The sequence below is a fragment of the Arachis ipaensis genome, chromosome B08 (genome assembly GCF_000816755.2).
Source record: "Arachis ipaensis cultivar K30076 chromosome B08, Araip1.1, whole genome shotgun sequence".
NCBI classification, from domain to species: domain Eukaryota; kingdom Viridiplantae; phylum Streptophyta; class Magnoliopsida; order Fabales; family Fabaceae; genus Arachis; species Arachis ipaensis.
In genome coordinates, this window is record NC_029792.2 from 33897729 (window position 1) to 33923162 (window position 25434).

Sequence of the window (25434 nt, forward strand, 5' to 3'; positions counted from 1 at the left end):
TAATTCAATCTAATCATAATGACTAAATTAACCTAATATCAAATTAAATAAACATAAAATTTTTACGAATTGAACTATATATATTTAGATATATTATATTAATTTATAACACTTTCAATATATATATATTGAGATCTGATATTACATTATATAACTGTATAATATACTCTCAGATTACAACCATATACAACGATGATTATGAAAGACTTCAATCAAGAATCTCCACCAACTTCAAAAAGAACTTGGTTTTTCCTGGATCCTGTGCTGCAAAGGTACATCTAAATCAAATTCGTTCGCCATTTTATTTCTATTTGACAAATTTCAACGTTACAGTACAATGCTACCTTGCGATTTAATAAAAAAGAAATCATCAAAATCATGCACCCGGTTTTGATATATAATTTTTCAGATATGGTTAGTGGGGGACCAATTTAACGAGGCTGAACAAAAGATGGCCCCAAAAGGAACATTGTTCATACCTTTCTCTCAATTCTCTCCAAAGAAACTGCGTAAAGATTGCTTCTACCACATCACACCATCCATGGAAATTCCCTCTTCTTTATTGAATGTCCACTCTTGTGAGGTTAGTAGACTGCATTTGGATACCGGTCAGGGATTTAAATTAAAGTTGAGATCACACATTGCAACGATCCTGGTTGTTATGATTTTAGGAATTGTGGTCATTGTAGTGTACATTTTTTAAATTTGATTCTAAATTTGATTTTATGTTCATTGCGGCTAATGTAGTATATTGCAACCTCAATGTACTTCCATTCAGATCGAATAACTAAAGATTATGAAAAATGTTTTCGTACATCAAAATTAGTCGCTTACATGTGTGGGTTTAACTTATTTTTAATATATATTTATATTTTAACATGTATGAATATATATAGATAGATTGATTGATGTTATTTAATTTTTAGTGGACACGTAACATTTTTAAATTAGTATTGTATCGTTGTTCTGACTTCTTGTGATTGCAAATCTAAAAAGTCTGTGATTCATAATATATGCGACAGAATTGGCTGCCAAGAAGAGTGCTAAGTGCATGGCGTATCGCGGGAATAATGCATGCGTTGGAAGGTTGGGACGTTAATGAATGTGGAGACATGATGTTTAGCATTCACAAAATATGGGAAGCAAGTCTTCAATATGGGTTTAGGCCATTGAAGATTAATCATCCTTGCTTCAATCCATAAATTGATCAGCATATCTCCTAAAACAAATTTCAATAATATAGCTCCTTGCTTCTGATATATTTGAAGAAACAATATGTTATTATTCTAAACTATGTTGCTTGTTGTGAAATTGTATTCGTTATTCTACTCGAATAATCATATTGTCTGCACTAGGTCTTAAGGCGTGCAAAATATTGCAAAAATATTGTATTTATTATGAAAATAAGGATTAAGGTTTGAGAAAAGAGGAAAGAAGAAAGAGAATACGAAAAATAATAGATGATTTATTAATAATTATGTTATCACTACAATATTTTTGACTTAAGGTATACTACAACAGATTCGCCTCTTAGCAGCGATTTTCAGGAGGATTAGCGGCGGTTAACCGCCGCAAAACGAATTACCAGCGGTTCAAAAACCTTTATTCGAAGCAACATTTAACAAATGTTGTCTTAGATAGAAAATTAAAAGACAATATTTTTAACGAGTTGTCTTTAAGTAAGGTAAAGATAACAAAATTTTTGGCCACCCACTAAAATAGTTGTCTTTGATATCTAAAACAACACTTAAAAAAGGTTGCATTATACAAAATTTAAGACAATATTTTTAAATAAAAATACAACATTTTATAAGAGTTCTCAACAAAAACTAGATAAATAACATTTATAAAAAGTTGCCTAAAATTATTCATAACTAAAAATTTTGGAGTGAAATTTTAATTATATTTCCACCAGTTATTTTTCAATGAAATAACTTAGAAAAAAAAAGAAAAGACAAGAAAGAATGTGATTCCATTCATTCACTATCGTAAGCTAGCCCTAACACTTCGAAAGCAATCCCAAACGGCAACACACCCTCCACGATTGCAGCTCTCGATCGCAGTGCTCTCCTCCACGGGCGACGGCGCGTGCTTCCTTCCACGGGCGTTGGCGCAATACTCTCCTCCACGGGCGTCGGTGCGGTCATCTTTTCCATGGACGCTGCTCCATGGCGACGGCGCGGTGCGCTCCTTGTTTTGTGCCGAACCACCACCGTCGAGAAATCCCTCTCCCTTCTCTTCTCATTCTTCCTCTCCTTCCCTTGTCTCGCCTCCTCCTCTTCGCGAGCTCTGACAACGCTACACGCTGCTGTAACCATCCTCCTCCTCCTCTGCGTATTGGTAAGACATGTCTGAACTTTATTATAGTAATGGAATTTCTGAATGCATTGATTTTGAATTTTAGAATGGGAATATTCTGAATTTTAATATGGAAATGGAATTTTTGAATGCTTTGATTCTGAATTTTAGTATGGAAATGTTCTAAATTTTAGTATGGAAATGAAATTTCTGAATGCATTGATTCTAAATTTTACTATGGGAATGGAATTTCTGAATGCATTGATTCTGAATTTTTGGGGCTTTTTGATAAATCTGATTTTGGGGGTTTTATTTCAATTTTTTTGAATATTTATGGTTCTGATTGTTGCTTTTTAGGGTTTTCTTTTTTATTTTGAATTTTGATTATGATTTTGCGTCATTTTTGATAAGTATACATTTGAAAAATCTTCTTTTTTGTGTTCTTTCTTCTTTAATTTTCAGCTTTATAACTAAAATTTTACGTTTTACTTAAGCTTTTCACTCCTTTTTTGTTGTTGCTGCTCAACTCGGTGGCAATTTGTTGTTCTGTTGACTTTTTTTATTCATGTGATGAATTTCAATGACAATTTGCATAATATTGTTGGCAATTTAGACTTGCATAAATGGTTTAAACTGTAATTATAAATTCAACCCAAAAATACACTCTTAATGGCTATTTGGACAACAATTCCAACTGTGCTGAGTTTAACTACACTCTTATATTTGAAACAATTTTGAAGGTAGCAGGGTGGCAAGAAGTTGCTGTCCATGGCCCAATTCAAAATCGAACTCAAATCCAAGCCCCAATCCTTTGAGAAGAAGGCTTGAATCCTAGGTTTATGTATGTTAAGCTTTATGTCTCCATTTTTTTTCAAGACAATAGGTAAATGATTAACTGATTAACTGGTTATAGTTAGATTTTATATTCCCTAGTTTGCTTTGTAACAATTTCTCTGATATCTTTGATGAAGAGTAGTTCATTAATTCTTTAGCTAATCATGTAAAAATGATTAACAAGCTACTTAAAACACTAGTTCATGCCACTAACATGGTGATCCAGTTCAAAAGCTGGTCAGATATGGATTACTATAGGTAAAGTTAGAGCATTCAGAGAAATTGATGCTAGAATTTATGTACCTAAGTTAAATAATGTGACTAGTAATTATATGATAATGTATATGAGAATAGTATTAGGCACCTCATAGATCATATATTCATATGGTTGAATTATCATTTATCAATATATGGTAATAAGCATCTTCATTTTTTTAGGTAGTGGCTTTTCTTTTTTTTTTTTTTCTTTTTTCTACTTTCCTCAGTAGGATTCAAGTTAAAGGAAAAAGAATAAGAAAGAAGGAACAAAAAGAGCAGTTTGTGACACTATTAAAATTTTAGTTTTCAAGGTGTCTATTTTTTTTTCTTTAGTTTTCTTTTGAGTGCTATTTGATGTCATATATATCATTATTGTTGTCTTGTAGGGAGATGCTTATGTAATATGTGGTGGAGTTTGGAAATTCTGGCCGCTAGAGCTTATGGCTTGCCTCAATTTCGACTGTGAGTGTTTTTATGGGGTGCTAAATCTTCTGATGTATTCTAATGTTTTTGTTGTAGTATCCTTCAAAATACTGATCATGGTTATTTACATAAAAAAAAGAAATATTATTTTCATTCTTTTGTTTTAGTGTTAAATTATTATTGTTCTGTCTACATGGTATGGAAGCTGTCTCAATTTTCTCTTCCAACTCATGATGTTATTGTCAGGGGTGTTATTCTTTTAGAATTCGAGGTATGTGCAAATTTTTCATAAGACTTGTGTAACTGTGTTTTGAATTGTAAGCTAATTTTTTAGAGGAATTTATTAGTCATGGCATGGTAATTAATTGGCATGTTCATTGATTTCTAGTCATAGGTTTGTTGTTAGTTATTTACTATTAAATTTTTTGGATTTAGAAAATCTATTTTATAATTTGAATGCTAAATGGATGATTAAGTATCATTTTTTCTATTTTTTAATTTAAAAAAATATTGTAAAATCTCGAAATATATTATATTGAAACCGTTAAAAAAATTTATTTACTTGCAGATAAATACAGTTGCACATGATGAGGGTCACCATATTATATTGAAAAAAAACAACTTATATTGGAAGATGCTATTTCTGATCTTTCTCTGGTATATTTTCATTTTTTATTCATCCTTTTATTGCCTTTATGTTTTATGATAATTTGGTTGTTGATGAATATTATTATCCTATTCAAATTGAGCATGATAAAAGTCATGATGTTCATTTGGTCCTTATATTATGTTAATTTACACTATATCGTTGTTTTCTTTAGTATTGAATATGATTTTATTCTTTGTTTGGTCACTAGTGAGTATGGTTGGACTACAAAATGGAGAGGATTATGAAGACTCAAGCCTTGAGAGATAACGGCATGATTGGCTATATATCTAATAACAAGACTATGGAAATCAACCCTGACATACATTGGCATTAGGGAAGAACTGACGAAGAGAATGGAAGCTGATGAAATTAGGCATTTATTTGGTTTTTTTTTTGTTGAAGTTCATGAGAAAACATGTATTTTTTTTTGGTTTAGTTATGTGTATTTTGATTTGAATTGGCAACTGAAAGTATATGTCTTAAAAATTTATTTAGTTGAATTTGAAATAACTTTTTAATTTAATATATATGCAATATATTAGCTTATTATCTTATATTTTCTTTCTATTTATTAAATTTAGTTTAAATAATTAAATTTTATTAAAGTATGCTATATATCTTTTTAAAAAGTCAATTTCAAATAAATTTAGATAAATGTTACTTTAGATACCTGAAAAGGCAATACAGAAAAACTTAGATAAGTGTTGCTTTAGGTTTATAAAAAAAGGTAACTTAAAAAAAATTTGAACAAGTGTTGCTTTAGATACATCAAAAGGCAACTTAAAAAACTGGACAAGTATTGCTTTATGTATTAGAAAATACAACTCGTAAAAAGTGTTGCCATAAAGTTTTATCTAAAGCGTTGTGTTTGGATCCTCTAAGGCAACCCTTTCGTGGAGTTGCTTTTTTTTGTACAAAAGGCAACGTTTTTTAAAGGTTGCCATAAAAAGGATTCCCTTTGATACACAAAAGCGTTGCCTTAGACCAAAGGTAACGGCCGTATAGCCAACCCTCCAAAAAGCATTGCGTTTTGTCGGAAAGTGTTGCCTTTGATAAAAGGCAACACTTTTTCTTATTATAGGCAACGTTTTTAAAGGGTTGCCTCAGCCCGAATTTGTTGTAGTGTATAAAAAATATTAAAAAAGTGTTATTTATAATTAAGGATCCAACTCTTAGCTCATTCAGTTATGTTATATTTATAACTAATGACTCTATCTATTTGAATTTTAAAATAGGTTATAATCTATGGTATCCATAGCAAATATATTTATAACATTCTCCGATCCTTTGGATGTCCATAGTGATAGTAGTAGACTAGTGGTATACTATTTTATAATACGTTAAGTAGTTGCCTCGTTAAAAATCTTACAAAAAAAGTTCCAAGTGGCCCGCTACAATATTTTGGAGTTGAGACAACATTTAAAAAGTGTTGCCTAAAAATTAATAAAAGGTTGCCTTTGATCAATAGCAATGTTTTGGGACTTGAGGCAACGTTTTTAGGGGCCTTGCAGATGCGACCGTTGCCTTAGGTCAAGGCAATGCTTTTTTGCTTCAAAAGCAACGCTTTTGAAGACAACTCTTTAGAAGCGTTGCTTATTCTTTAAAATAAACAACGCTTTTAAACTGTCTTTTAGGCAACACTTTACACCTGTTCTTTTAGCTGTTACGCTTCAACTACTAGTAAAAAGCGTTACCTATTCTCTTGAGTATGCAATACTTTAAAATGTTGCCTATTGTTTAGAATATGCGACACGTCACTACTACATTTTGAAGATTTAGTAACATTTCTCTTTTAACATTTGTTAAAGTGTTAGTAATGGTCATAAAATTCAATATTAAGTAACATTTATTTATAAATGTTAGCAAATATATTTAGTTTTTAAAAAACTTCCTAAAAATGTTACTTATTGTCAATTAAAAGTCACTCCCAATTCCCAAATAAACAAATCTGAAGGGTAAATAGAAACCACTTACAATCATTCTCACTCCTCCTCACGTTGGGTAAAACGTTGTAAATCCTATCTCGTTCCTCTTGAGACCTCAATCATCTCTTGCTCTGCCTTCAGATTCAAATTCTCGATTTCACTCTCCACTGCGGTAAGCATTTTCTCTCTTCTTTAATTTTTTTTTCTATTCATGGAGTTGTTCAATTTCTCAATTGTTGTTGATTTCGAGCGATCCAGATCTGAATTATTGCTACTCATTGTTGCTGCCAATGCTTGTCTAGTTAACTATCGTTATTGTCACCATCGATGTGTAGGTAGGCCCTCCGTTGCTTCTGGCTTCACTACAAAAAAAGGGTTTAAAATGTCATTGATATTACGGCGGTTCTAATATCCGAACATTATGACATTTTTGGTTGCTGCCATAATTACCTTTGTGTTTGGTGGTGGTTCTGGTGATTATGGCAGTTTTGAACCACTGTTTTCACACGTATATAAAATAAAAAAACTGCTCGTTGTTGCTGCCAATGCTTGCCGAGTTAGCTATCGTCATTGTCACCGTCGATGTGTAGGTAGGCCCTCCGTTGCTCCTTGCTTTGTAGTCATCGCAGAACCGCCTCCGATCTCGGTCAGGCATCGTCTCTGTCACGACAAACGCGAACGTCACTACTGATGACCCCACGAGAAAAGCGAGTTTGCTGGACTCATCAAAAGATGTTCTGATTTCTCTATTATTGTTGCAATCTGCTACTTTCTTCGTAATTGTTTCTGAGAGTAAGTGATTTTCTGGATTTAGAGTTAAATTTGATTGTAGTTCTAAAATTAGATACTAAAATCCTGCATGATCTGACATTACTGTTGATTCGTGGTTGTTGTTTTGGTTGAAATTTAAATTTGAAATTTGAAATCCCTTTCATATAGATCATATCTATGTTACCATGGCAGTAATGTAAGTAATGCAAGAGTGACCTTCAAGTCTAATGCTTCATTGGTAAACCCTTACTCTGTTTCTCTCTGCATTTGCTTCATGTCTTTTTCCTTGTACTTAACAACTTTCGAAACTTTCTATTCGAAAATTATTTGCTTTCTTATTTTTACAGTTAGAATTAGTATAAAGTTCACTTTTTTATGAGCTTCTGTCTCTAAATTTGCACTTAAATTTTTGGTTCTGTAATTTGTAGTTCCATTTCCATGCAAGTTAGAGAAGGAAAATTGAAGTAGTACATAAGTTGATTTGATATATTATAATGGTAAATAGAATTAAATGGAAAATTATTATTCTCTATTAAAAATTTTGATTTTTTTATGAAGTAAAAATGATGTTAGGATTCACAGTTTAGGTGATCATTAGGTTTAACTCTTCCCATTAGAGGCTATTCTCCTTTATTGATGCAGAGTTGTTGAGATATATCTATAAATTAAGTGTTTAGTACTTTGTCGATTCAGATTTCAGAATGTGAAATAATTATCTTTTATATATCTTAAAGATGTACCTTTTTTTGCTTATCAAGGTTGGCAAAAAAAAATTCAATATAGAGTATAAGGTTCTGGTTCTGTGTATATTCTCTATGCTTACTTCTTCTACTCATAACAGTAATCTTGCTGTAAGTTTAGGGAATTATTTTGAGATTTTTTTTATGCACTGTAGGTTTAAATTTATGTTCATCAAGGGAAAGACTGGGTTCAATTGGTGCATAACTCTTTGAAATTGTTGGGAAATTTTTATATTTAATTTCAAACTTTCTCAAGTTTTTTTGTTTAATTTTACAGCAGCAGAAAATGCCAGCATCACACATGGAGTCATAAAACCATCTTGAGAAAATATTAACTAGTGTCACTCTCTTGCTATTTCTTTTGCTATAGCTATGAATCTAAAAGCAACTTTAAACATTTCTAACAATGACCTTAGAAAGGTGCTATCTAGTCACTCATTCAATATAAAGACCTAGTTTTGCATTTGTGATAGATCTTTTCTTTATTTTAGCCATTTCCTGATCATACCCTTTAGCTATTCAGTATTCAATCTTGTATCACTCAATTATTTGTATTTACTTTTACTGGGGATATCTCAGTAGCATTATTGATTTTGATTATGAAGCATGAGTTCATCAGAGGAACAAGGCGTTGGAGCACATTGAACACTATATGCTTGACGGAATTGTTTACTTTGCAGAGATAATGTGAACTCGCTTGAGTTGTTCGACACCTTGAAAGACATCAAGTATAAAACAATATAATCTAATTTCTTTCGCACCATGATTTTTATGTGGTTTTTTTTATTATATTGATGTGCTTGTGATCCGTGGCAGTTGCAATTATATAATGAAGGTTGAGTCTTTGTTGAATTTTGTTAATTTTCTTTCTTCAATCATCATGATTTGTATATGAGTTGTTAACATGTTATTTTTTGTTACTAATATATCACTAGTCATTCCAAAGAAAAGTTGAAGAATGATAAGAGATTAAAGACAAATGATGAATAACGCATATGCATTTTCTGAACCAACTAGATAGATATCTTCCTCATTTTTAACAAACATGCTAATTCATTTTATCTTGGTTGTATCAGTGCTAACAATACTATTAAAAATTACCGAAGTCACTCAATGACAAAGAAATGAGAAGTATCCTCATCTTTTGGTTTTTACCTAAATGTTTCTACTTCTAGTTTCTACACATTTCCAATAAAGCCAGCTAATATTTTAGAGAAATTGAGATAATAATAGTTCTTCTCTTTCTACCTTCATTCATGTTAAAAATGTTATAATGTAATTGGTTTATACCATTATAGTTATTTTTTTATCCTTCTTCTAAATTAGTATATGCATGTATGTTTTATACCTTAAGCAATCATTTTATTTAACTTTTTTAACTCTAGGGAATTTATTTTCTATATTGCAGGCAACTAAAGATTGTTTTACAAATATATTTAAAATATTAGAAATTTATATATGGGTAATCACAACGCATATTTACATATTATGTTTAATGTTTTGCTGATATAATGAATATGAAATTGAAAAAAGATGGTAGTGTTACTATATTTATTTTGTTTTAAAGTATTTTTTATTTAAACATGTAATATATTAATTTTCTTTTGAATATTTAATTTGTCTTGCTTCAATAGTTTCTTTAAACGATAATGACTAGTAGTGTCTATTAATTATAAAAGGTATATGTAGTTAATCTAGTTTATTTAAAGTCTAATAATATAATTTTAATTTTTACAGAATAATTTTTTAAAAATAAATATTAAAAGGTTTTTGGAGGTTCAGATCTTGTAGGGAATAACCAAATTTTTTTTAATTTGAAAATTCTATTTGGGGGAGGGGGTTTAAACCTCCACAAAAGTTGACGAAAATGGCCACTCAATGCCAATAAAAACTCCCACAAAAAGGACAAAAAATACCACTAATTAGAGTTGTGACGGTTTCATAAAAATGCCACAAAGAGCCTATGGCACCTCAAATTTTGGAGGCTTTTGAAACTGCCACAACTTTTTTTGTGGAAATTTTAAACCACTAGAATTAAGAAAAAACTACCACAAAAGAGAGAAATTCTTGTAGTGAATGCACCAATAGCATTAAAATAAGGTATTTCAGGACCATTGAGCTCTTCATTACTTTTCACAAGGTCAAAATAGATCTTTATCCACATCTAGTAATATCACTATCATTGGAGTACTCAATGGGTATGTCTTGTCTAAATAATTTTTTTTTAATTTTCTCAATATAAGTTGACTGATGGATGAATATACCATCTTTTAAATGTTCAATTTGTAAACCAAGGCAAAATTTTGTCTTGCAAAGATCTTTCATTTTAAATTCTCTTTTTAAATAATCCACAATTTTGGTATCCATCTTTCATTAAGTATTCACCGAGACATTTATACAACATAAGTCCATATTTTTTTAATCCATACAAGCATTTTTTAAGTATTACTGAACAAATATCCGAAGAAATATTATATGCTTCAGGCAATTTGAATCTCTCAAAGATTTTCATATAAATTTCTTTATCAATTGAGCCGCATAAATAGGCTGTAACAACATCCATTAGACGCATGTTAAGCTTTTCATACACATCTAGACTAATAAGATATCTTAATGTAATTAAATCCACCACAAAATAATATGTTTCCATATAGTCAATACGAGACTTTTGTGAGAATTCTTGTGCTACTAATCGTGCTTTATATCTTTCTATTTTATTTTTCTCATTTCGTTTGCACACAAAGACTCACTTGTATTTCATTGGTTATCCATACAAGCATTTTTTAAGTATTACTGAACAAATATCCGAATAACTATTATATGCTTCAGGCAATTTGAATCTCTCAAAGATTTTCATATAAATTTCTTTATCAATTGAGCCACATAAATAGGTTGTAACAACATCCATTAGACGCATGTTAAGCTTTTCATACACATTTAGACTAATAAGATATCTTAATGTAATTAAATCCACCACAAAATAATATATTTTCATATAGTAAATACGAGACTTTTGTGAGAATTCTTGTGTTACTAGTCGTGCTTTATATCTTTATATTTTATTTTTCTCATTTCGTTTGCACACAAAGACTCACTTGTATTCCATTGGTTCTATACCTTTAAGTGTTTTTGACTATAGGACCAAAAATTTCATATTTTCTAAGAGAAGTTAATTCAACTTGAATTACGTCTTTTTATTTTAGCCAATCATCTCTCTATCTATATTCTTTGACAGATTTTGATTCATGGTCTTCGTCTTGCTTTACTAGTTCAATAATAATATTATAAGCAAAAATATTGTCAAACCACTATACTTTCAGTCTCATATTTTTCTGATAGTGACATAACTTATCAAGATCTCTTCATTTTCAGATATCTGAACTTCTTCCAAGTTTTTATCAATATTTATGTTTCCTAGTCCTCTTTGAGTACTTGCCTCTATATTAATTATCTTTTTTTTTTCTGGGGATGTTTATTCTTAGAACCGATTGGCCTTCCACTCTTTAGATGTGATTTTCTTTCATTTGCACTAACAACTTGTCCTTATGAGATACTTATTCTTATTAGTGCATTTGCAGCTGGAATGTGAGATTTTGTTACTTTCTTTAGGTCAATAAATGCGTCTGACAATTGATTTGAAATATTTTGTATATGACTTAACTTTTATACTTCTAGTTCATATTGTCTAAGTACGAGGATCTAAATGTGATAACGACAATATATTTCAAGTAATTTCTTTTTTCAACTACTTATTTTTTACTCCTAATTTCGAAAAAATTGTTTCGTCAAAGTGACAATAAAAAAATCTTGACTTATATAAATCACCCGTCATAGGTTCAAGATATTTTATAATTGACGGGGATTCATAACCAATATATATCCCCAATCTTCTTTGGGGTCCTATCTTTGTGCGTTGTGATGAAGCAATTGGGATATATACTACACATTCAAATATCTTGAGATGAGAAATTTTTTACTCCTAACTCCAAGCCAATTATAATGAGGAGGATTTAAGAGAACTTGTTGGTCTGATGCATATAAATGCCACTACAACACTTTAGAGTTGAGATAATATTTAAAAAGTATTGCCTAAAAGTTAATAAAATATTATCTTTGATCTATAGCAACGTTTTGAGACTTGAGACAACGTTGTCTCAAAAAAGCGTTTAATTATTAAATAAATTTATACACAATAAAATTTAAAAAAAAATACCTCAGCTGAAATTCTTAAGAATTATAGGGACTTGAGACAAGGCATAGTTACCCAAATAAACAAATAAATAAAACTCCTCAATTGCATAAATTCAGATAGCAGAAAATTTTTGCTTAAATTATAAAGTTCACTTGAGTTGAGTCTTTGCCACAAACAACTATTTACAGTTACGTATACACACATGCAAAATGCATTATAATGCATATAATTTGAATTTAGTTCAGTAGTCAACAGTAACTAGAGACTAAATTAATAGTAATTAGATAAGTTTGTAAGATGTATGGATCAGTTTCTAAATCTATTTTGTCTTTATATAACAATGAAAAGAAGTTTGGAGACCCCTTGAGTTCAGATATCATATTCCCATTAATTTCTACACTCAATTTTCACAATTCCCTTTACATTTATCTTAAATCCAAAGTATTTCTGCTAAGGTCAAATACATCACATTTTTGTAACTTTTCTCAAATATCTCTTTTAAGAAATTTAGTTTTGTTTTCCATTTATTTATGAAAATTTTCGTTAAAATGTACCTTTATTTTTACACATTTTTTACCTAAGAAATATTTTAAAAACTTAAAAAGTTTTCTTAATAAGTAAAAGCTTTAATATCTTAACAAATGTATCAAACAATAACTAATAGCAATGGAAAAAATTTCAATTATCCTCTTAGTAATAATTATAAAATTAAAGAGTAAGAATATAGATAAACAATTTGGAGACTTCTTTATAATTATTAGTGATGGTTATCAGTGGCTAAGAGAAGGGGGAGTTGAATCTTAGCCCCTTTTTGCTGAGTAACACTTGCTGCCTTTTTAAAATGATTTAGGAGATATTTCTGTTTTTTGTCTCGTCACTAGTCAAGAGACATTTTCTTTTTGTCTCGTAACCAATGAGGAGATATTTTTCAATTTTTTCTCCTACGAACAAAATCAGATACTGAGTAGAAGAGAGAGAAAGAATCACACCCAAAAGTATCCTAGTTCAGCTGCTAAGTGCAATGCAGCCTACATCCAGTCTCCATCACAACTATGATGGAATTTCACTATAATCAAACAGATTACAGACACCAATTCTCCCTAGGAACTACCCTTCCTATCCGGGACAAGTCCAGAATTTATCCCCAATCCTGAACTTGACTTGGTCACCTACCAAGCTTTCAACTGCTAAGTGCTAACCCAACTTGTAAGGGGATTCCCGCAGAATCATGATACATAACATATAGATGTACAAAGGACCTCTAAGATACCTATGGCTTTTTCTTTAATTTTGTACACTCTTCCTTTTTCCGCTCACTAGCTTTTTCATACAAACCTCACACTGTTTTTCTTTTTCACCATGAGACTCAGACAGAGAAAACTAAAGAAAATACAAAATAAAATACATTGAAAGAGAAGAACTTCTGTTAGCTTGGGTAGCTATGAGAACTCTGTGCTTACTCTCCTTGCTTCAAACCTTGGCTGTTCACCCTTATTATAGAAGGGGAAGCCTCCAAGGTTGAAACGGTTCAACCGAGCCAACTTTTTCTTCTTCAACATCAAGACCGGTTCGGCCAGAGAGAGAAGAGGAAACCGAATGCAAAATCCAACATGAAATTACCTCACTCTCATCCCATCTCATCAAGCTTCATCAATCTGAGCCTTCCATTTTGACTTGGTCCCCAAGAAGGATTCCTGACCCTTGATGAACACTTGATCCTTGACAGCTCCTCATGCTCCACTTCTGCTTCCTCCTTCACATAGCTACAGTAGCTACCTTTTGTGATGGATGACCACAAAGTAGAGACGAGCCATATCCAAGGGATCTTTTTCTCTGACCGAATGGATCGCTTCCATCTTTAGGCATGGTGATCTTGAGGCTTTTTCATCACATCTTACCATTAGTGGTAAAGATCTCAGCCACACCATACCTTGGATCTTCTTTTTGTTAAGGCCATCATCACCTTAGCCTCTTGCTTGTTCATAGTTTCTCTGTGATTTTCTCTGATAGTTTGCTTCAATCTTCTTTTCCTAGTAGACATGACCGAAAGAGAGAAGAGAGAGAAGAGAGAAAAGCTTTGGAAGTAATGAGTGAAATCAATTAAAATCAATTAAAACTAACTTCCCCTATTCTTTGCTTAGTAACGTGTAAAACATTAAAGGCCATCAAATCAATTTGAACTTTCTCTTTCCTATTTCCAAGGCATGCAATAAATTCAAGTTAATAAATTTTGAATTCCATAACCCATTGGAGATGGGAATGGTAACCGTGGAAAGCATGCAATCAATTTAATTAAAATTTGGATTCCACCAAAGTGAATTAGTAACCAAAATATGCTTCAACAAAATTGGGCCCCTTTGTTTTTGTGATCAACGTATGGCATCCTTGGGCCATTTCCTTCTTTATGTGTTTTATCAATATGGGCTTATGATTTAGGCTTATCTTCATTTCAAATTTCAGCCACTTTATGTTTGAATTGACTTTGCACACAGCTAAAATAATTCTTTGACTAAAGTGGGCTGCTCTATCTTTTTGACCCAATAGGAAATTAATTTCTTCCTTCTGCATACTAATAAACATATCAAACAAACCATTGGAAGCATTAAATAAGACACTTAATTTTACTAATTTCTTAATTTATATTTTAATAATGTTTGATCATCATTTAATTAATTATAAGTTTTCTAAACTCAACAATCTCCCCCTTGATGACAAACATTATTAAAGCTGAATTGAAAGGGATTTGGATTAGAAAACTCCCTTGATGATTTGGCCGAATCCTCCCCTTTCAATTGTTCAAAATACTCCCCCTTAATGTGTGCTTGATTAACACAATATTCAAAAAAGCAAAAATTGTGTACAAGCTCCAAAGGATTCCTAAAATATAAAAATTTCAAGAATTTAGATCCTTTAAGACCGAGCCATATTTTCACAAAAAAATATTTTTCAAACACCTTAATAAAATTCCATAGTCTAGTCAGCACATATGCATTTGAGCAAATAAATTTATCAATGACAATCAAAGCTCAAGTCGAAATTAATCCACTAACACAAAGTGCTCAAAACAGAACCAGATCAGAACATAAAACAGAGCAAAATAGGACAACAAGTCAATGAAATATAACAGTTTTAATTAAGCCCTTTTTCTCTTCTCCCCCTTTTGTCATCAAGGAGGGACCCTACAAAAAAATAGAGAAAAAGCAATGCAGTCCATAATAATTCAAGACAAATGAAAATAGTTCTACTGAGTCAAATACACAGAGAGCAAAATAACAGAGCATTCAGTAGCAGCAGCAACAGGGAGCAAACTTAGGCATCAGAATTTTCTTCATTAGATTCCAGAACATCATCTTCTTTCTCGAAAGGAGCTATGTCCTCATCAACTGAATACAAATACTTTAAGAGCAAGTTTACCCTTTCATGAGATTTTAGCCAAGCCTTTTTATTTTGCAATGCAAGCTTTCTAGCTTCTTTGCTGGATTTTACAATTTGCTTGGTCATGGTAGCAAACTCCAAGAGAACATCTTTACCTTTATCATGTTGGTACACCACCACCTTTGATCGTGGACACTTTATTCTCAACAGGCTCATTACTCAAATCAACATTAAATTGCTCAAGCAAGTCAAAAACATACCATATGGCAAGTTACTCCTTTTATCACTTTTCACACAGTCTCATAAATGACGAATCATAAAGTAAGCTAAAGATATGGGAATGGAGTTCAAAACAGCATAAAGAACAAGGGTTGTCACAAATAGCTATCCTCTTATATGATTCGCTTTTTAGGAGTAAAAGAACTGTCATTAATGCTAGGAACAAACCTTCTCTTTTAAAACAAAATCATTAATGAAAACAGTTTCAAAAATTAATTTGTTATTATTTTAAAAAAAAAAACATGAAAATTGAAAATACAAATCATGAGGAATGACAAAAGATTAAAACTGACATGAATTGAAATGGAGTAAAGTGATGGCATGTTGAAAAATTAATTTCAAAAATTAAAAGAGTTTTATGATTTAAAGATAATGAGTCCATATTATGTTAACAAAGTTTGTCTTACATAGGCCCAAAAGATGGTTACAGCATGCTGGATGGGCAATAGGGCACAGTTCTCCAAGTTTAATCCACAAATTTTCTGGGCTTTATATAAGTCTTCCTTTGAAGATTTCATCACTTGCCCAGATTTGTCTCCTTGCTGCCTACGAGACAAAAATAAACAAAATCAATAAAATCACAATTTTTCAACAGAACTTAAATCCAGCATACCCAAACTGTTCCTTAATGAACAGAACCTATCTTCACACAAAGGTTTAGTGAATATATCAGCAAGTTGTTCTTCGGATTTCACAAATTAAATATCAATAGTACCTTTTTGCACATCTTCTCTTATAAAATAATATCTACCTCAATGTGCTTAGTTCTAGAGTGTAGAACAGGATTTTTAGAAATGTTTATTGCACTCATATTATCACAAAATAAAGGTATACTATTGATTTTTAATTTATAATCCTCTAATTGTGTTTTTAACCAAATTAATTGAGAACAACAAGCAAAGACAAATATGTATTCAGCTTCAGCTATGGATAGAGAAACTATGACTTGTTTCTTGCTTAACCACATGTTTAGTGAGCTTCTAAGGAAGCAACACATTCCGGATCTGCTCCTTCTATCCACCCGATCTTCCACATAATCTGCACCACAAAACTCTACTGCACAGAAATCATTAGATCTAAGATACCATAAACCAAAGTTACATGTTCCCTTAATGTATCTAATGATTCTTTTGACGGCTGAAAGATGGGATTCTTTTGGGTGAGATTGAAACCTTGAACATACACCCACACTTTGAACAATATCCGGCTTAGAGGATGTAAGATACATAAGTGAGCCAATCATTCCTCTATACCGTGTTTCATCTACATCTTTTCCACTTTCATCCATTTCAAGTTTAGTATTCGGATGCATAGGTGTTCCATTGGTTTAGAGTTTTCAAGGCCAAATTTCTTGATTAAATCTTTAGCATATTTTTCTTGGTGAAAAAAAATGCCACTAGGAGTTTGTTTAATTTGGAGACCAAGAAAGAATGTTAGTTCTCCCATTAAACTCATTTCAAACTCACTAGTTATGAGTTTTCCAAAATCTTCACACAAGGATTCATTGGCTGATCCAAACACTATATCATCCACATAAACTTGAACAAGAAGAATATCATCATTAGATTCTTTGATAAATAAATTAGTATTGGTGGTACCCCTTTGAAACCTATTTTCCAACAAGAATGCACTAAGCCTTTCATACCAAGCTCTTGGAGCTTGTCTAAGCCCATAAAGAGCTTTTGAAAGTTTGAAAACATGATTTGGAAATTCTTTATTTCAAAATTGGGGGGTTGTGCCACAAATACTTCTCTATCTATAAATCCATAAAGGAAAGCACATTTGACATCTATTTAGAACATTTTAAACCCCTTGTGAGCAGCATAGGCAAGAAGCAACCTAATTGCTTCCATTCTTGCTACCGGGACAAAAGACTCATCAAAATCAATACCTTCTTCTTGATCGTAACCTTGGGCCACTAATCTAGCCTTGTTACAAACAACACTACCATCCTCACCCAATTTATTTTTGAAGATCCACTTAGTACCGGTTACCTTCTTACCATTAAGATTGGGTACAAGTGTCCAAACTTCATTCTTTTCAAATTGAGCAAGCTCCTCTTCCATGGCTTTAACCCACGAGGGATCTTCAAGTGCTTGCTTTATGTTGAGAGGCTCTAATTGGGATAAGAAAGCAACATTGCTTGGCTCAACTTGCTTCTTGCTTGAGGATCTAGTGGTCACGCCTTGGGATGGATCACCAATGATAAAATCATGGAGGTAACCCTTCATAAACTTCCATTCTCTTGGCCTTGGAGGTAAGGGTCTGCCTTGATGAGCTTCAGCAATCTGATCTGTTCCGGATTCTCTTACTGGTTCAGAAGACAAAACTGAAATGTCTTCTCTATTCTGATGAGACAATTCTGGACAGACAGATTCTTCACTTGGGACAGTTTTGGGGTTTTCTTCACTGACTTCCTGGTTGACCATATCTTCACAACCTACATCATCCTCTACCACAACACTAGGAATAGAATTAGTATCACAAAAAGACACGTGTATAGATTCCTCTATGGTTCTATGTTCTTTGAGGTAAATTCTATATGCTTTGCTAGTGGTGGAGTATCCAACAAACATTCCCTCATAGGATTTTGGATCAAATTTTCCAAGATTTTCTTTATTATTAAGCACAAAACATTTGCATCCAAAAATATGGAAATACTTAAGATTAGGAGGGGTTCCTTTTCATAGCTCATAAGGAGTTTTCTTTAACCTTTTTCTAATGATAGTCCTATTCAAAATATAACAAGCTGTATTTACAGCTTCAGCCCATAGAAATTTTGGAACCTCATTTTCACATAGCATAGCATTTCTTGAAGGCTTCTATTCCTTCATTCAATCATCCCATTTTGTTGAGGTGTTCTAGGACATGAAAAATTATGAGCAATTCCAAAATCATCACAGAATTTATCAAAATCTTGATTTTCAAACTCTTTTTTGTGATCACTTCTCAAGTGGGCAATTTTCAAATCTTTTTCATTTTGAATTCTTTTGCAAAGAGTTGAAAAATCATGGAAAGCATCATTCTTATAAGCTAAGAAAAGCACCCAACCGAATTTAGAGTAGTCATCCACCACCACCAAACCATAATATTTTTCTCCTAAACTTTGAGTTTTTGTTGGACCAAAAAGATCAATATGCAATATTTCCAACGGCCTTTTGGTAGAAATTCCATCTTTTGGTTTAAAAGAGGATTTTACTTGTTTGCCTAATTGACAAGCATCACAAGTAATATCCTTATCAAATTTAATGTTCGGAATTCCTCTTACTAAGTTTTTCTCAACAAGTTTAGAAATTTGGTACATGCTTGCATGACCCAATTTCTTATGCCATAGCCATTTTTCAGATTCAAGAGAAGTAAAGCATGCCACTTTTTGATCTTTTAAATCCTCAAGAGTTAATCCATACACATTATTACATCTTTTGGCTTCAAACAAGATTTCACCAGATTTTTCACAAATAACTAAGCAATCCAATTTTCTAAAGATAACTTCATACCCAAGATCACATATTGGCTAATTCTTAGCAAGTTGTGTTTCAAACCATCAATAAGAAGAACATCATTTATGAAAGAAGAGAAACTTTTACCAACTTTTCCAATGGCCACTATTTTTCCTTTTCCATTATCGCCGAAAGTGACAAACCCTCCATCATATTCATCAAGCTTAATGAGGAAGGTTGTCTTTCTAGTCATGTGCCTTGAGCATCCACTATCCATATACCACATATTGTCCGTTCACTTAGATGCTAGGCAAACCTACAAAATAAGCTCAAGTGACCTTAGGTATCCAAATCTTTTTAGATCCTTTCACGTCAAACCATCTTCTTTGTCCCAAGCTATTGTAGTCACAAACAATTATACAAACTTTGTTTCCAATCATTCTTTTATCAAAGAAGCACTGAATAGGAAAGTGACCATTCTGGTTGCATAATCTACAAAATCTGTGAGTAGCTATTTTCACAAAGCTTGTTGGGTTTTGAAACCTTACATCATTTGATGATGATGCCATGTTTGTAAAAGAAGATTTTTCAACAGATTTTGCAGTTTTATGAAAATCCAACGCAACATTGTCATAAAGAGGTTTTTGACTAGCCAAGAGTTGATTTAAATTTTCTGAACTTTGAGCAAAAGTGGCTAAGTCTTCTTTTAGTCTTTTTACCTCTTTGAGCAGCTTCTCATTTTTTTAAAACAATTTAGATATGCAACACAGAATGCTATTTTTCACAACCTTTTATTTCAGCTTTCAACCGCTTGTTTTCTTCGACAAGATTAACAGCGGTTTCAGCCTCTCTCAATTTTTCTTTAAGAAAACTATTTTCAGCTTTAAGAATTTCAATTTGAGACTCAATATTTTGGTTTTCATTTAAGAAGTATCTAATTTTTTCAGAAAGGTGATCTATCATGAGATGAAGGTCTTCAGTGTCAGGGTTATGAAAAACTACCTGTTCTACGTAATCTGCCATGAGGCAAGTTTGAGATTTGGTTTCTGATTCTTCATCTTCATCAGAATCATTTTTCAGGTCTTCCTAAGAGGCCATTAGTCCTTTCTTGTTTCCCTTCTTTGGCTGGTCCTCCTTCTTCAGTTTGGGGCAATCAAATTTGAAGTGCCCCACCTCTTTGCAGTTGTAGCAGATCACTTTACTAGAATCTTTCCTTGGTTTCCTTGAACCACTTCCTTTGCTCCTTTCCTTTAGCTTCACAATTTTCCTGAATTTTTTAGCAAACAAAACAAATTTATTTTCAGAAGAATAATCACTGTATTCATCATCCAGGGGGTCAGTAACCGATTTAAGAGCTATTCCTTTCCTTTTTGTATCCTTTTTCAAATAAGTGTTTTCAAAAGCAAGTAAGTTTCCTCTCAAATCATCATAAGTCATGGAATCAAGACCACTACTCTCAGAGATTACTATTGCCTTAGTTTCCCATTCTTTTGTGAGACTTCTCAAAATTCTCCTCACAAGCACAGATTCAGGATACGTGATCCCCATAGCATCCAAACCATTGATGATGATATTGAATCTTTCGAACAGTTCATCAATTGATTCTCCTTCCTTCATTGAGAACATTTCATACTCTCTGTTTAGCATGTCAATTCTAGTCTTCTTCACTAGGGTTGTGCCTTCATGAGTGATTTGTAATTTGTCTCAGATTTCCTTTGCTGTTGTGCATCTTGATACCCGTCGGTATTTCTCGAAGCTGATTGCACAGTTAAGCAAGTTGATAGCTTTGGTGTTGAGCTCCACATTTTTTCTGTCCTCTTCGGTCCAGCTAGCTTCACCTTTGAGAGAGACCGCACCATTAGCTCCTGTGGTAGTTGGGAATTGAGGACCTTCTAGGATTATCTTCCAGAGTCTGTAATCTACTGATTGGACAAAAATCTTTATCCTTTCCTTCCAATAAGTGTAGTTCTTTCCATTATAGAGATGAGGTCAGTTGCTTGACTGTCCTTCTGTTAGAGTGTAGGCCACCAGGTTTGAGCTACTATTTTCTACCATTAGGATCTTTTCTCTAAGCTGCAAAGCTTGATCTTTTTGAGACCAAGCTCTGATACCAATTGATGGTTATCAGTGGCTAAGAGAAGAGGGTTGAATCTTAGCCCCTTTTTGCTGAGTAACACTTGCTGCCTTTTTAAAATGCTTTAGGAGATATTTCTGTTTTTTGTCTCATCACTAGTCAAGAGACATTTTTTTTGTCTCGTAACCAACGAGGAGATATTTTTCAATTTTGTCTATTACGAACAGAATCAGATACTGAGTAGAAGAGAGAGAGAGAGAGAGAGAGAGAATCACACCCAGAAGTATCCTGGTTCAGCTGCTAAGTGCAATGCAGCCTACATCCAGTCTCCATCACAACTATGATGGAATTTCACTATAATCAAACAGATTACAGACACCAATTCTCCCTAGAAACTACCATTCCTATCCAGGATAAGTCCAAAATCTATTCCCAATCCTGAACTTGACTTGGTCACCTACCAAGCTTTCAACTGCTAAGTGCTAACCAACTTGCAAGGGGATTCCCACAGAATCATGATACACAACACATAGATGTACAAAGGACCTCTAAGACACCTATGGCTTTTTCTTTAATTTTGTATACTCTGCCTTTTTCCGCTTACTGGCTTTTTCTTACAAACCTCATACTGTTTGCCTTTTTCACCATGAGACTCAGATAGACAAAACTAAAGAAAATACAAAATGAAACACTTTGAAAGAGAAGAACTTCTGTTAGCTTGGGTAGCTATGAGAACTCTGTGCTTACTCTCCTTGCTTCAAGCCTTGGCTGTTCGCCCTTATTATAGAAGGGGAAGCCTCCAAGGTTAAAACGGTTTAACCGAACCAACTTCTTCTTCTTCAACATCAAGACCGGTTCGGCCAGAGAGAGAAGAGGAAACCGAATGCAAAATCCAACATGCAATTACCTCACTCTCATTCCATCTCATCAAGCTTCATCAATCTGAGCCTTCCATCTTGACTTAGTCCCCAAGAAGGATTCCTGACCCTTGATGAACACTTGATCCTTGACAGCTCCTCCTGCTCCACTTCTGCTTCCTCCTTCACGTAGCTACAGTAGCTACCTTCTGTGATGGATGACCACAAAGTAGAGACGAGCCATACCCAAGGGATCTTCTTCTCTGACCGAAATGGATTGCTTCCATCTTTAGGCATGGTGATCTTGAGGGTTCTTCATCACATCTTACCATTAGTGGTAAAGATCTCAGCCACACCATACCATGGATCTTCTTTTTGCTAAGGCCATCATCACCTTAGCCTCTTGCTTGTTCATAGCTTCTCTGTGATTTTCTCTGATAACTTGCTTCAATCTTCTTTTCCTGGTAGACATGATCGAAAGAGAAAGGAGAGAGAAGAGAGAAAAGCTTTGGAAGTAATGAGTGAAATCAATTAAAATCAATTAAAACCAACTTCCCATATTCTTTGCCTAGTAACGTGTAAAACATTAAAGGCCATCAAATCAATTTGAACTTTCTCTTTCCTGTTTCCAAGGCATGCAATAAATCCAAGTTAATTAAATTTTGAATTCCATAACCCATTGAAGATAGGAATGGTAACCGTGGAAAGCATGCAATCAATTTAATTAAAATTTGGATTTCACCAAAGTGAATTGGTAACCAAAACATGCTTCAACAAAATTGGGCCCCTTTATTTTTGTGATCAACGTATGACATCCTTGGGTCATTTCCTTCTTTATGTGTTTTATCAATATGGGCTTATGATTTGGACTTATCTTCATTTCAAATTTCAGTCACTTTATGTTTGAATTGACTTTGCACACAGCTAAAATAATTCTTTGACCAAAGTGTGCTACTCTATCTTTTTGATCCAATAAAAAATTAATTTCTTTCTCTTGCACACTAATAAATTAAACAAACCATTGAAAACATTAAATAAGACACTTAATTTTAATAATTTCTTAATTTATATTTTAATAATATTTAATCATCATTTAATTAACTATAAGTTTCCAAACTCAACAATTATTATTTGAACAGCTAATTATTATTAAAAATATCTGCAGAGTCACTGTCCTCAACTTTCTCACTTTTGGCTTCCCATATTTAACCCGTTTTTAGAGAAATAATTAGACATATTAATTAATTCCTGAATTAATTAAATTACTACTATTGCTTTGTTGCTGTATCATCTCAGCAAATCAACTCGATTCTCTCTCTCTCTCGTTCACATGTATCCAACTTGGAAACACTGTTTTTCTTTTACTTAATTTCATGCCTAATTGACTTCAACTTACCTACATGTTAAGCTATTCATACTTTTAAAATACTACTGTAATTTATTCAAATCAAATAAACCTTAATAAATAAAGTCAACAGTCTTTCTATATACTAACTCAGATTCAATAATTAATTTATATTAATACCAAATTGACAATTTTCAATTTGTGGAAGAAAACTAGTAAATCCAATTTACAATCAAACGCAAGAAGAACACGTATTTCAAGGTTTGAAAACGTATACTACTATTCATCAAAACACATATAATTTAGAGTTTTAGACCCTGCTATTATTTTACTTTTTATGAATTTATATCTACTTTACAAAAACATTTTAAATTAATTTATTTTTATTAGTCTTGCATGCATATTTATTTATTTATTTGAATAATAAATGTTTATTTTTCCATAATAATTTACATAAAATATGACTACTAGCAGGGTAGACATACCAAAAATTTGTCTACAATTTGTTGTTAAGACTCAAGTACGTAGTCCGTAGAAAAGCAGCATCATCAATTATATTTTATTTCTAACAACTTTTCCATGAAGAAGAATATAAGCTGGCAACTGGCAAGCTAAGGATCTTTTTGGCTTCATCTTTATATCTTTATACTCGATCTTCTATATACTAGTACTTTTTAGTTTCTATCATTAGTGTTATCTTCTATTTTTCTTTCCTTCGTTATCTCTTTCACTGGCCTCTTATCTTTCACCAAGCTGCCACCATCATCAATTTTTATTTTGTTTTAGGATAATTCATAGTTAGTGTTATAGTAAGGTTCAATAATTAAACTTTTCAATTGAGAAGATTCATTTCCTAAACTTAAGATTATATTCTTCTTGCTTTGGCATAAAAAGAGTCACTAAGACTATAATAAGTAACATGAATTTTTCTCCTCTTTTCTACTTTTGGCTTCTTGCTTTTTGTTGCTTCGCTTTTTTGGCTAATGGAGCTACTCTCGTAGAAGATGAAGGTACGTACATATGTAGATGAATATAGTTTTTTTTTTTAATCCAATTTAATATTAGTAGAACTGCTTGATTCTGCAAGCTTAATTGTTGTTTTATATAGTTTAGTTTTTCTTTTATTTATTTATTTATTTTTAAAGTATAGTTAGTTTATAGTAGAGAAAACTTAACACTGCCACTATAAGTCACCCCATTGTTTTCGGAGTTTGGGGTATGAAAGTATTGTCTTTGATTGAAGACAACACTTTCTTGATGTTTAATTAAGACACTGCTTCAACTTTTTGTTGTGTTATATATGGTTTTTATAATGTCATTTTTTTTTAAATTTAAGTTGATAAAAAATAACACATAAAAGATTATATTTTTAATACATCTTTTTACATAAAAATTTTTTTAGAATTTGTATGAATTTTTATAAGTTTTTTTTATTTGTCTTATGTTAAAATTTATTTTTTAGGTTCACTAAGAATCAAACTTTAAATTTTTAGATTTAAAAATTTTAATAATATACCATGAAATTAATTCTTTTAAAATTTTAAATTAATAAAATGAGGAACATAACAGTGATATCTCTAAGTTAATAATATCAACGTAATATAGTCTCATATAATATATAGTTAAAAGATACAAATTGAAATTAGGAGGAAAAAAAATATAGTATGAATCTCTAATTTACTTTTAATTTGAATTTTTATTTGAATATTTATGTATATGTAGTGGAAGTGATGAAAGAGATAGCAAAGAAGGTTGGGAAGAATGACTGGAACTTCAGCGTGGATCCATGCAGTGGATTAGAGAACTGGAACTCATCAAACGCAGTCAAAGGAATGCTAATAAATGCAGTGACATGTGACTGCTCCTTTGCCAATGCCAATGTTACTGTTTGCCATGTTGTTAGCATGTATGCCTCTCAACTTGATTATTCTGTGTGCTTTTGTCTCATCTTTTGCATTTCTTTTATACAAAGTA

The 25434-nt window shown here is 32.2% G+C and overlaps 2 protein-coding genes and 2 long non-coding RNA genes across 13 annotated transcripts in view; all 4 read left to right on the forward strand.

Moving 5' to 3' along the window:
* The window catches only part of LOC107610850 (protein ECERIFERUM 1-like), an 8207-nt gene extending 6853 nt beyond the window's left edge, over window positions 1–1354 (forward strand). The window contains exons 8-10 of the mRNA XM_016312841.2: window positions 174–272; window positions 410–583; window positions 1023–1354. Coding sequence (XP_016168327.1) covers window positions 174–272; window positions 410–583; window positions 1023–1202 — 453 coding nt within the window. The 3' untranslated portion in view covers window positions 1203–1354. The remainder of the gene's footprint in view (window positions 1–173; window positions 273–409; window positions 584–1022) is intronic.
* Window positions 2035–4969, forward strand: LOC110265857. Of its 5 annotated transcripts, none has more exons than XR_002352316.1 (4): window positions 2035–2349; window positions 3039–3133; window positions 3777–3886; window positions 4382–4638. It is a non-coding gene; the product is annotated as an uncharacterized LOC110265857 (long non-coding RNA). The 5 variants fall into 5 exon arrangements; XR_002352317.1 differs by having other exon boundaries at window positions 2036–2310; XR_002352314.1 differs by lacking the exon at window positions 2035–2349 and adding an exon at window positions 4675–4709 and having other exon boundaries at window positions 2856–3133; window positions 4382–4470.
* Window positions 6405–18237, forward strand: LOC107612067. Of its 3 annotated transcripts, none has more exons than XR_002352318.1 (3): window positions 6405–6559; window positions 6723–7179; window positions 18224–18237. It is a non-coding gene; the product is annotated as an uncharacterized LOC107612067 (long non-coding RNA). The 3 variants fall into 3 exon arrangements; XR_002352319.1 differs by lacking the exon at window positions 18224–18237 and adding an exon at window positions 8504–8969; XR_001613587.2 differs by lacking the exon at window positions 18224–18237 and adding an exon at window positions 8176–8497.
* The window catches only part of LOC107613755 (probable leucine-rich repeat receptor-like serine/threonine-protein kinase At3g14840), a 10842-nt gene continuing 9536 nt past the window's right edge, over window positions 24129–25434 (forward strand). For 2 of the 4 annotated variants that reach the window (XM_021109271.1, XM_021109272.1), the window contains exons 1-2: window positions 24130–24470; window positions 25183–25366. In XM_021109271.1, the coding sequence (XP_020964930.1) occupies window positions 24380–24470; window positions 25183–25366 (275 nt within the window). In that variant the 5' untranslated portion in view covers window positions 24130–24379. Of the gene's footprint in view, window positions 24471–25182; window positions 25367–25434 lie in introns of all 4 variants that reach the window. The other 2 variants (XM_021109273.1, XM_016315880.2) reach the window with 2 other exon arrangements.